At 36.5% G+C, this 13,433-nt stretch overlaps 1 protein-coding gene across 2 annotated transcripts in view; it reads right to left on the bottom strand.

The window, feature by feature from the left end:
• Positions 1-13,433, bottom strand: part of TMTC1 (transmembrane and tetratricopeptide repeat containing 1) — a 309,040-nt gene that overhangs the window by 5,112 nt on the left and 290,495 nt on the right. For both annotated transcript variants that reach the window (XM_027844461.1, XM_027844462.1), the window contains 5 exons: positions 9,336-9,471; positions 7,837-7,981; positions 5,145-5,282; positions 3,957-4,079; positions 554-631 (listed from right to left, as the gene is read on the bottom strand). In XM_027844461.1, coding sequence (XP_027700262.1) covers positions 554-631; positions 3,957-4,079; positions 5,145-5,282; positions 7,837-7,981; positions 9,336-9,471 — 620 coding nt within the window. The remainder of the gene's footprint in view (positions 1-553; positions 632-3,956; positions 4,080-5,144; positions 5,283-7,836; positions 7,982-9,335; positions 9,472-13,433) is intronic.

Raw genomic sequence — 13,433 nt, 5'->3', positions numbered from 1 at the left:
AAAATAATGACAATAATACAACTTCATTCCAAAATTTGGGAGTTGGAGCCAAAGCAGTGCTTAAGGAGAAAAAAGAGAGTAAGAGTGGATTAATGAATTGAGAATGCAACTAAAAATATTAGAAAGCTAACAAAATTTTAAAAAACCCAATTAAACACCAAAATAGTTTTGCCAACTTGAGGCAGATTTACTAGAGAATGCAAAAGGTAGAAGGAATCTTAGAGATTATCTAATTCAAATTCATCAATTAGGGACCACACAGGCAACACATGAACATAACATTGTCACACACACACACACACACACACACACACACACACACATCCCTGTAAGCAGCAAAGTCAGTTATATATTTAAACACATAGATTTTCAGGCTATATTCATCATTTAGATCAGGGGTTCTTAACCATTTTGTGTATGTCATGGATCCCTTTTACAATCTGGTGAAGCCTATCAGCTTCTCAGAATAATGTTTTTAAATGCATGAAATAAAATACAGAAAAGACAAGTAGATAGAGAATTGGTCTATGGAAAAGGAAATTCCTTTTGCTACCTTGATGTGTTCAATTCCACCCATGTTCATCCAGGCCTGTGCTTGGTCTGGGTTCAGTTGCACAGCTACTTGATAGCTCTAAATAAATAAGAAACAGCTTCTGGTCAGAAAGCAAATATTCATTAAAAACACATTATGTATGTTATATAAACTCCTTTATTTATAGGAAATTTAAATTATTAATATAATTATCATAAAATGATAGCCATTATTTTCATGAATGGACTATTATATCTTTATGATTTTCTTACATTCACTGGATCACCTAAGTTTTGTTAAGTGTAAAGTGGAAGAAACTAAAAAGTGTAATTTCCTAGCAGAGTCATCCTTGTAGACTCACAGAAACTGTTAGATCTTTTAGAAAATATAAGTGATTTTCATTATGGTACATTATTTTCCATTGGTCTTAATGTATAAGAATAATCTATGCTTTTCAGTTGGTTGTTTTTTTGGGGGGGGGGTTAGGCGATGGGGTTAAGTGACTTGCCCAGGGTCACACAGCTAGTAAGTGTTATGTGTCTGAGACTGGATTTGAACTCAGGTCCTCCTGAATCCAGAGCCAGTGTTCTATCCACTGCACCACCTAGCTGCCCCTTCAGTTGTTTTCATTGTAGGTTATAATAGTAATTAATAGTAATAGTAGTAGTAGTAGTAGTAGTAGCAGCAGCAGCAGCAGCAGCAGCAGCAGTAGTACTGGTATTAATTAGTACTTCTACTAGTACTACAGAATCATAAAACTGGAAAGGGACCTGGGAGATTGTCTGCTTCAGCCTCACTCTGACACTTCAACATCCCTACTAGGTGGTTACCTAAACTTTGCTTAAATACATCTAATAATAAAGGAGTTAATTAATTTTCAAAATGGCCCATTCCATCATGACAGTTCTGTTAGAGAAAGTTCACATACTGAGCTGAAATTCATCTTGCTATAACTATGATTCATTGCTGCTACTTCAATTTTATTTTTTTGTATCCCCAACACTTAGCACAGAGCTTGGGCTTAATAAATGCTTGTTCCCTATCTGCCTGCCTGCATATTATTTGGAACTATACAAAATGTCTAATGCCTTCTTCCAAAGGGTAGTTCTTCAAATATTTGAAGGTAGCTATCAAATATTCCCTATTCCTTCAATGTTTCTGACAAATATCTTTCTTGATTCCTTGCCATTTTGATCACCCTCCTCTGCACGCTCTTCAGTTTGTCAACAAAATGTAGTCATTCTGACCATAGCAGATTTATAATAAAACTATTATTTCCCTTGATCTGCACACTATACTTTTATTAACATGGCCCAAGATTACATTAGCTTTTTTTAAAGCAATGTTGTCACACTATTTTGTCATATTAAATTTCTGAACAACTCAACCCTTCCAGTCTTTTTCAAATGTCTCACTGTCAAGTCTGACTTAATTTACTTTGTTCTTATACAACTGACTATTTTGAAGATAAATGAAATGCTTTATGTTTAGCAGGATTAAATTTCATTTATTTTGCCTTTAACTAGGATAGACAGTTTAGCTTATTGCTTTAGCCTATCTAGATTTACCAAAAGTAATAACAATAAGACAGTAGAAGCAAAACATTGTTGTGACTAATTAATTTTATTCTCCATGAAGGGACTTTGATTCTTCTTTGTCTATTCCATAGCAAATCGAATAGCTCAAATTAAATTATATTTGTAAAAAGCACTTTACAAACTTTAAAGCATTATATAAATGTTAGTTATTATTATTATTATTTGTCACCTTCAATACTAAGGGAAATGCTTTACATATGGTAGATGTTTAATAAGTTCTTGTTGAATAAAATGACAAGCAAACAAATTCAAATCAGGGAAGAAAGGAAGGAAAGAAAGAAAGTGAAAGAAAGAAAAAGAAAGAATGAAAGAAAAAAGAAAGGAAGGAAAAAATAACTTTTAGAGAGTACATCCTACTTTTGAGAACTTATCTAAATTATATAAGGGTGGTGATCTACCTTGGTGTAAGACTTTCCACAATAAGAGTTTCACCTGACTAATCATAGATTCTTCATGTATTCAGGTATATTTATCTGTGTGTGTAGTTATATGTGTTTATACACACAAAAATATATGCCTATACACAAACACACACACATATTTGTTCTTAAGAGGTGGCATGGCATAGGGGATAAAATGCTAGGTTTGGAAACAGATGCCTAAATTAAATCCTGTCCTTAAAAAACGAGGTGGGTGATTATAGTCATGCCCAAGCTCAATTTACCTCAAGAAACTTTCTAGAATTTATCTAAATTATGCATAGGTTATAATCTATCTTGCTGGAGGGACTTGATATACCAAGAGTTTCCTCCACTGATAAAATCACAGGTTCTTCACATATAATTGTATATTTATTTGTATATAAAATTATGATGTTAGAATATTATAACAAGTTACCATTGTTTCAACTAAGTGAGATAGACAATAAATGCTTAATATTTCATTGAAGAGAGAAATCAATTTGGGCTTAGATAGACAGAAAATGCTATTTATGGTAGAGGTTGAACTTGAATTGAGCCTTGAAGGATGGATATAATTCAAATAGACAGAGAATAGAGTGGATAAGATGTTTTGGGGAGGGAGAATGGAAAGAGCTAAGCTATAGAGACATAATCTGAATATTTAAGACATGTTCATGGGAGTAAATTTACTAATCTGATTGTACTATAGTGTTCATGCAGGTAAGTAACTATAGAAAAAGTTGGAAAGGTAGGTTGGAACAAAGTTAGGGAAGGTCTTGATGATAAGAATGATGACTCTAAGGCACTATAGATCCTCAATTATGATTTCTTAAAAAAAGGATTCAGTTATGCTTATTAAATTATTATTACATATTATATTTATAGGCCATATAATTATACTTATATTCATAAGATAAGAAATGGGAATAATATATTTAGAAATATTTCCCAAAATGTTTGAAAGGAAAAGAATCAGTAAGGAAGTTCAATTAGTCAGGTGACCACATTTCTTAAGCAGACTAGTTATACTTAAAGTTTTATTCTGAATAACTTTAAGCATTTGAAATTCCATCAGCGTGAGTACTCCCTTCACCAATTCAGATCACAATTTCTCTATGATTTAATGCATGTTTTCAATAGTTACTATGGCTAAAATGCCCACAAAATCCTACAACCAGATGGGTGAAAAGCCTCCACAAACTCACCGAGGATAATTTTTGAAAAACAAACATACCCTATCAAAAGACCTGCACATAAAACCTCTCTAGTTTAGGAGGACCTGCCAGACCTGGGGTTGGCACTGCCTCCTTGCCAAAGGAGTGCCCACCATGCCATGATGCACTGAAACAGAACATTAATGAAGAACTCTAATTCATTATAATCACTGAAATCAAAAATTGAGAATCTTGGAATTGTTCAACATACCTCAAATGCTTTATCAAGAAAATTCTGTTCTCTTAGTTGGTTTCCTTTTGTGAAGAAAAGCTCAGATATGACTTTAGGGTCCTTTGGCTTTAGCTGTAGAGCTTTATCTATAGCTTCTAGTGCCTAAAGAAGGAAAAAAATAACATAAGAAAGAATTCTATATTGTAAAAATCCACTTAACATAACACTATTTATGTGGCATTTGTTTGGTACTGTAGGGTATAGGGCGATGACTATCAAAAGACCCAGACACTAATCCTAACTTTGCCACTGACAAATCATCTGATCTTCAGGAAGTCACTTCACTTCCCTATACCTCAGTTTCCCCCTTTATAAACTGGTACTATTTGGAATATGTGAGAAAAAATAACCACATAGCTAACATCTGTATAGTGCTTATTAGGTGCTAGGCATTGTGCTAAGTACTTTACAATTATTATCTTCTTTGATTCTCACAACAATCCTAAGAGGTAAATGCTGGTATCCTAAAGTAAAGTGCTATCCCCACTTTACAGATGAGGAAACTGAAACAGATAGAGGTTAAGTGACATCCTCAGAGTTGTATAACTAGTAAGTATCTGATGTCACATTTGAACTCAAGTCTTCCTGATTCTAGGCGCAGCACTCTTTCCACTGTACCACCTAGCTGCCTTTAGGTGCTACTCACATTTCAAAGGTGAAAAATGACAAGTAAACAGCTCAAATGCTCCTTAAGTATCCTTATAAATGTCAGGGAGAATCAAGGAGAGGTCTCCAGCGTGCTGGATGAACCTTTTGTGGAGAACTAATTGGACGACATGAACAAGAGTCACAAAGGATGGACATGCAGGAGGTTGCAGTCTCCACGATTGTACTTTGCATCCAACTTTGGTAATACAGTATTATTTTTAGAGTGAAAATAAAGTGACATAATAATGTATAAGAAGATTGTTAGTTTTTTGAAGGAAAAGTGCTATTAAGTCCAAGGCAATATTGTTGTTTAAAGATAAAAATCACATTATAACTGGTCATAGAGGCATCTGGTTAAAAAATATGTGTAAGATACTCAGTGATATGAATAACCCCAAGAGAACCCAGCTTTTATCCATGTTTGAATTTAGAAGCTCTTTATCCACTTATCCACTCCTATTAGTGGACCCAGAGAACATTTAAAACGAAAAGCAGCACTTTACTCAAGCACCACAGTACCTTGGGGTAATGTTCTTGCTTGCTGTAGATTGCTGACAACAGGCGATAGCATTCCAGGCATCCAGCCTCTTCTGACACAATGTGGTTGGTCATTTTTTCAGCTTCTTCTGTCTGCCCCATCATAGCTAAAACCTGAGCCTAAAAAACAATTTCAATACTTTGTTTTTAAAATATCTCTAGGATTTCCTTCCAAATAAAATTTTACTCACTGTAGTCATTCAGTATATATTAACAATGTTTTGGTTTAAGGATTTTCAGAGCTTGTCTAGTAATTCACTGATATTGCTGCACTAACTATCTGATAGTCTCTGGTTCTCTTCTTATCCCTTAGGTCACTGGGAAGAAATATCTGCTAAGACAGCCCTTCGAGAATGAAAGATTTTTACCTAGACTCCCAGTTCTGAATATATTTTTATGGTTTTTAACAGGTAAGTGGGCAAGTGAGTAAGTTTCATTTGTAGCTGCCTTAATGAGTAGGAAGAGCAAATGATTTGGGTATGAGGATCTTTGATGAATGAATTCAATACTTGGTAGCATTTAGTATCTGAAGAGAAAATAACTAGAATCCTGCAGATGCCAGGGTTTCTTGACTGAAAGAATGCCACTGATTGGGTCAAACACACATTGTTCATATATTTGTCTTGTCGGAATTTGATAACTGACTGGCATCCTAGGATTTGTAGTTTATAGGGAGAAGTATTCCCTCTCAGAAAGTGATTTTGGACTATGAAGATCTGTGAGCTGGAGGACAGAATTGAGTCATGATTGGAAGTTCTTAGAGGGATACACACAGTCTGCAAAACAGAAGAAGGAGAAAGAAGTGAGGACTAAAGGGGCTGAATGACAGTAGAAACTTTAGGTTGACTTTCAAGTCCTACTCAGGACTAATCAAGCCACGATGGAAAGAATCAGAGCTATAGAGGCAACAGGCAAAAAATACAGGGGACAGAAGTGTGTGAAAGAGATTGAGGTAGGCCACTGGGCACTGCATTCAACTCTGAACAGAGGAGTAAGACTGAAGCTATTGATTTTACCTACGTCTTCAAGGACTGAGGGAAGGTCACCCAAAAAACTTACCCTTTCCCCAACTTTCTCTCATCATGCCTGTCTAGCAACAGACACAGTAATATACTCTGCTCACTTCTTTTACCTAAATATTTTCTTGTATCCTCATTTTTGCCTCACGAATAAAGAGGCTAGAGATTAACAAGAGTTAAACAAAAATTTTAATTGGTCAATCAGCCAAACCTGTCTTACTGTTAGGAATTTTCCTAACTAGAGGTTTCAAGCTATTTTGATCATGTTGCTGTTTGTCCATCATTCTCGAAGAGGACCATGACATCAGGAAGGTGATGCCATGACTTGCAAGTGAATTGGATTTAAGTGAGGAGGGCTGTGCAAAGTCACCAGCCTCACTTTCTTCTCCAGAGGCAATTCTCCAGTGGCAATATATAAATCAGGACAATTAGAGATAGCCCTGGATGCACTGGGAGACCTTGGCCTTTTTAGCTAAGGGCTTTCCCAGGTCTCAGTTTGTCTGAGGCAACTCCCAATCAGTGATTAAGGCTAGGTAAGAAATGAGGCAAAGAATGGCCTCTTTTTCCTAGTCAAAAAAGGAAAAAAATCTATCTGGGAGAGGAAGATCCTCAGGGTTTCTGGCCAAAATAGAAACAGTTGCGATTTACATTCGCTCTCAGCCCATAGTTACTCTAACAGTAACTTAAACTACTTTCCTTCCAAGACTGCACTGACATTTTATGGCCAAACTACAGTCATACTGAGACCTGAATTCTCATTCACCTTTCTACACTTGGTGTTACCTCCATGTATCTTTTCAACAAACACATATACCAGACACCACCCAAACGCACCCTTGGTTGGAGGTCCTTCCATTTTTTTTTCCAGGCAATTGGGGTTAAGTGACTTGCCCAGGGTCACACAGCTAGTAAGTGTCAAGTGTTTGGTCTGAGGTCACATTTGAACTCAGGTCCTCCTGACTTCAGGGCTGGTGTTGTATCCATTATGCCACCTAGCTGCCCCCCCTTCCTTTTTTTAAGGTCCAGCTCAAGAGCCACCTCTTCCATGAAGCCTTCCCTGAAAGCTTGCTTCCATTCCCCTCCCCTATCATTCCCAAACCTCTTTCTCCCCCTTCCCCCCACTCCTGAAGTCTTAATTTCCCTCCTGCTTGCATTTCTCATGATACTTTGTTCCACCCCTCCTATACTCTTCACCACATTTTGATTTGTATTTTTATGTCTTTGTATTTGGGTCTCTTCCTTCTCGCTAGATTAAAGCTCCCTGAGAGTAGGGACTGGGTTATTCATTATATTTCCAGACTAAAACAGATCACTTTAATTACTTTGTCCCTGACACAAACTCCATAAAATGGAGAAAAGCACCAAGTGTACCCAAGAACCATTATATTCCTTCTAGGTCAAAAGGCTCAATAGTCCTGAACAGGGCTGCAAAGTCTCCCCACAGTGCTCAATTCTTGTAATCTCTGCTCCTTTCTCTCTATTTTCTTGTAGACAGTATTTTTCCCTTTAAGAGCTCCCAGGTGAGACTCAAGTTTGCCTTCTGGCTCAAATGTCTCCATTTTCCCAAATTTCTTCCCAGAACAGAGAATTCTATCAATTTCTGAATGTCAATCAGTTCTTAAATCCCTCTTATCTTGGGAATCAATTGTTCTTACCAAGGCCAGCTGGATTTCCTTAGCTGAAGGCTGGAGTGCTGCAGCTTCACGGTAAATCTGTAATGCCTCTTCGTACCTGCCAGTGTTGTAATATAGTGCTCCCAAGGGGGACAGTATTTCAACTGTTTGTGTTATATCCAGGGCCCTAAATGTAAAGAAAAAGCACAACACCATTTTTTCACTTTGATCCTTCCCTGGATTTGTGATCTGTGCAGATTGTTAGCCCTTCAAACTTCATTTTGGGTGATTCTTGTCCATATCATTCTATAACACTTTATTTTAAGAAGCATATTTCAGAAATGTTCATACTTAGAGAGGACTATTTCTCTCAAGATTCTTTGTTCAAATTTTATGATTTCAATTTGTATCAAGACAAAGGAAATACAGATAATCTATCAATCAACATTTGATAAGAACCCACTATGTGTCAGGCACTGGGCTAGGGGCTAGCAATACAAAGTCAGAAAATGAAACAATTCCTGCCCTCAAAAAGGTATGTAATCATGTTTTCCTTTTAATAAAGAGATGACTCTGCTGAGTCATTATATTTATTCAAGAATACAAGTTTGGAAGGTCTTTTCTAGGGGAGGCAATGGATTTGTGTTGATTGATCTGCATTCTTTCACCTAGATTTATTTAAAAATATGTATATAGCTGTCTGTGATTTCAGAAATATGGGTACTTCTAGTGGAAAATTTCACCATGTGAGGTAACCACGCAACCAAGTATAGACTAGGACAATAGTATGTTTCAATGTTTTTTCTGGAAAGCTACAATACTGTTCCTCATTCAGGGCTATTTGAACTGATAAAAGGAATTGATAGACCATGCTAGTATCTAAGATCTTTTCTTCCTCAACAAATCAAAAGGTGATGGGTGACATGGGAAGCTGTAGGGGAAATCCTAGGCAATTCTCTAAAAAAATGCTTTTCAGTAGCTGAGTCTAGGGAAGCTCAGATTCACTAAATGGAGGAATACCACATAGTCATGAAGAAGTTTTACATTTTACTTATTTTAGCACTCTTCTGTTGAAAGGATTTTTATATCTTTTCAGAGACTCTCCATCCCTACTCATCCTCCTTTTAGATCAAGGATGAGCAGACTACTGACAGTCCTTTGGCTAAGAGAAAAACTGTGTAAAAGTTTTAGTGTAGCCCTTCTGCAAACCAAAGAAAAGTCTGAGAAAAGAAACAACCAACACAACCAATTTCATTAGCTTACTCAACTAGTAAAATATGTATTGAGATGATATCTGCATCCCACTTCTACGTTCTGGAATGACACATATTAAATGTAATTAATCTCTTTTCAAAGTGACAGCTGCTCAAACATTTGAAGCCAGCTGTCATGTCCTTTTTCCCAGCATTACCAAGGGAAAAGTGTTAGGCAAATGGCTAGAAAAATGAAAGTTGAATTTATGAGGAGCTTCAAAAGTATTGAATGTTTTATTTCAAGACAAGTTGGAAGTACCCACTTTTTTTTTCACCTCATATGCTTACCGTTTGTACCATTTCTCAGCTTCTTTGTTCTCTCTCAAAGACCTGTAGAGTCTGCCAAGGTTAACCATGGCCACATGATGACGTGGGCTAAGTTGGATGGCCTGTTGGTAGTGGTACATTGCACTTTCTGGAGCCCCTGAAATCAAGGAAGAGGTTGCTGAGACTTGGATGTCCCTGAAGTTGTCAAATACTTGAGTATTTTAATTTCTCTTCTACTTTTACAATTAAATTGATCAATATTAATTCAGCAAACTATGAATCAGTCTGCTTCTTGCCCTTCCTGATGCCTGGTTTGGGGATTATTTAACAAAGTTGCAGAATATTTAAGCTGAAAGCAGCTCATTAGAATCTCAAGTAAGGGCTGGGCAAGATAAATAAAAAGAAATCATAAAATCATTAAATCTTAAGAGCTGAAAAAGATATTGGAAGTAATTGGCATAACCTCTTTTCTGATGAACTATCTCTTTTACAGTATCCCTGACAAGTGGCATCTAACTTCTGTTTGTATTGAAATGCTCATCACTGGGGGCAGCTAGGTGGCGCTGAAGTCAGGAGAACCTGAGTTCAAATCCGGCCTCAGATCAAACACTTGACACTTACTAGTTGTGTGACCCTGGGCAAGTCACTTAACCCCAATTGCCTAAAACCAAAAAAAAAAAAAAAATGCTCATCACTGGAGAGTTCAATCTTTTGAACTATTCTGATTATTAGAAAGTTTCTTTTGACTGGGAATCTGCCTTCTTATCAGTTTCATCCATTGATCCTAGTTCTGTCCTCTGGAGCTACTCATTGTTGTGAAGGAAAGGTAATGAGTACCCAAACAGTTATGACAGAAAGCAGAATGTGATGTAAGAAGTCCCAAAAATACTATGAGAAATTTTAAGAAAGACACATCACTTTAAGCAGGGAGAAAAGGAGGGGAAATTGATAGTAGTGGTGAAGGAAGTATTTATGAGGAAAGTGGCACTTGAAATGGGACTTAAAAGCAGAAACTTCCACAGACAGACAGTGGAATATATTCCAGGCAAGGGAGATGGTTTAAGTAATGGCACAGAAAACTGGAGAGCGTGGGAAGAAAAGAAAATGGAGAGTTGGCCAGTTTGTGTGTGAAGTTAAATATTATGTGTGAAGGCAAGTATTATGAGATGATTTTTAACATTTAATATTTTATTTTTCCCAATTACATGTAAAAATAATTGCAATATTCTTTTTTCAAATTATGAGTTCCAAATTCTCTCCCTCCTTCCCTTCCCCCCCCTTGAGGTGAGCAATTTGATATAGATCATACATATGTAGTCATACAAAACACATTTCCATGTAAGTCGTGCTGTGAAAGAAAACACAGATTAAAAAAAAAAAAACAAGAAAAATAAAGAAACTAAAAAACAGTATCTTTGATCTGCATTCAGGCTCCACCAGTTCTTTTTCTGGAGATGGACAGCACCTTTCATTATTAGTCCTTCAAAACAGTCTTGGATAATTGTACTGCTGAGAATAGCTAAATTATTCACAACAGATCATCATACAATGTTTCTGTTACCGTGTACAATGTTCTCCTGGTTCTGCTCATTTCACTTTGCATCAGTTCATGTAAGACCAGGTTTTTCTTTTTCTTTTCTTTTTCTTGTATTTTTGGTGAGGCAATTGGGGTTAAGTGACTTGCCCTGGGTCACACAGCTAGTAAGTGTCAAGTGTTTGGTCTGAGGTAGGATTTGAACTTAGGTCCTCCCGACTCCAAGGCCGGAGTTCTATCCACTGTGCCACTTAGCTACCCCCCAATAGATTCTCTCTTTTTTTCTGTACTTTGCTAGGCAATGGGGTTAAGTGACTTGCCTAGGGTCACACAGCTAGTAAGCATCAAATGTCTTGAGGTGGAATTTGAACTCTGGTCCTCCTGACTCCAGGGGCCAGTGCTCTCTCCACTGCACCACCTAGCTGCCCCTAAGACCAGGTTTTTCAGAAGGCATTCTGCTCATCATTTCTTATAGCACAATAATATTCCATGACAATGATATATCACAACTTGTTCAGTCATTCTTTAATTGATGAACATTCCCTCAATTTCTAATTCTTTGCCACCACAAAAAAAGCTGCTGTAAATATTTTTGTACATATAGGTCCTTTTCCTTTTTAAAATCTTTTTGGGATACAGACCTAGTAGTGGTATTACATATTCAAAGAGTATTATAGTTTTATAGCCCTTTCAGCATAGTTCCGAATTGCTTGCCAGAATGGTTGAATCAGTAAACAAATTTACCAACAGTGCATTTGTGTTTTAATTTTCCCACATCCCCCCTAACATTTGTCATTTAACTAATTTGATAGTGTATAGTGGTAGTTCAGAAGTGTTGCAATTCTGTAATCAATAGTGATTCAGAGCATTTTTTCATGACTATAGATAGCTTTGATTATTTTGTTTGAAAATTGGCTGTTCATATCCTTTGACCATTTATCAATTGAGGAATGGCTCTTATTTTTATAAATTTAACTCAGTTTCCTATATATTTGAAAAGTGAGGTCATTATCAGAGAAACTTGCTGTGAAATACTTTTTTTCCACAGTAATTCTTACCATGTATTTCCCTCCATCACATTTCCCCCACCTGTATATATCCTACTCTCTGATTTCACCTTGTCCCTCCTCAAAAGTGTTTGGCTTCTGACTTTTACTTCCCCCAATTTACCCTTCCTTCTGTTGCTCTCCCTTATTCCCTTCCCTTCCTACTTCCCTGTATGGTAGGATAGATTTCTATACCCTTCTTTGAGTCAAATCAAATGAGAATAAGGTTCATGTACTTCCCACCTCCTTTCACCCATCTTCCCTTTCACTGTAAAATCTTTTTCAGGTCTCTTTTATGTCACATAATTTACTCCATTCTACGTCTCCCTTTCCCCTTTTCCCCATGCATTCTTCTTTCTCACTCCTTAATTTTTTTAAGATAATCATTTCATCATATTCAACTCACCCCTGTGCCATCTGTCTATGTATACACCTTCTAATTGCCCTAATAATAAGAAAGTTTTGGGGAGTTACAAGTATCATTTTCCTATGTAGGAACGTAAACAGTTTAACCTTACTGAATCCCTTATGATTTCACTTTAATGTTACTTTTTATACTTCTTTTGAGTGTTGTATTTGAAAGTCAGATTTTCTATTCAGCTCTGATCCTTTCATCAGGAATGCTTAAAAGTCCTCTATTTCATTGAATGAACATTTTTTTCTTGAAGGAAAATATACTGAAGGATTATACACTATTTTGCTGGTGGGTGATTCTTGGTTGTAATCCTACCTCTTTTGCCCTCTGGAATGTCATATTGCAAGCCCTTAGATCCTTTAATGTAGAAACTGCTAACCTTATGTTACCCTGACTGGCTTCATGATATTTGAATTGTTTCTTTTTGGCTGCTTGCAATATTTTCTCCTTGACTTGGGAGGTCTGGAATTTGGCTATAATATTCCTGGGAGTTTTCATTTTGGGTTTTTTTTTTTTAGGAGGTGATCAGTGGATTCTTTTAATTTCTATTTTACCCTGTGGATCTAGAATATCAGGGTAGTTTTCCTTGATAATTTCTTGAAAGATGACATTTAGGCTCTTTTTTTGATCATGGCTTTCAGGTAATACAATAATTCTTAAATTATCTGTCCTGGATCTATTTTCCAGGTTAGTTGTTTTTACAATGAGATATTTCACATTTTATGCTATTTTTCATTCTTTTGATTTCCTTTTATTTTTTTTTTGTTTCATTTTGTTTTTTGGTGAGGCTTAAGTGAGGGGTTAAGTGAGGCTTGGTGAGGGGTTAAGTGACTTGCCCAGGGTCACACAGCTAATGAGTGTCAAGTGTCTGAGGCCGGATTCGAACTCAGGTCTTCTTGATTCGAAGGCAGGAGCTCTATCCACTGCACCACCTAGCTGCCCCATTTTTATTGTTTTTTGATGTCTCATGAAGTCATTAGCTTCCACTTACCCAATTCTAATTTTTAAGGAATTATTTTCTTTAGTGAGCTTTTGCACCTCCTTTTCCAGTTGGCCAATTCTGCTTTCAAGACATTCTTCTCTTCATCGGATTTTTGTACCACTTTTACCATTTGGCCTATTCT

The sequence above is a fragment of the Vombatus ursinus genome, unplaced genomic scaffold, assembly GCF_900497805.2.
Source record: "Vombatus ursinus unplaced genomic scaffold, bare-nosed wombat genome assembly UNPS02014941.1, whole genome shotgun sequence".
Lineage (NCBI taxonomy): Eukaryota > Metazoa > Chordata > Mammalia > Diprotodontia > Vombatidae > Vombatus > Vombatus ursinus.
Note: the sequence above shows the minus strand (reverse complement) of the source record. Positions and strands in the feature narration are given on the sequence as shown.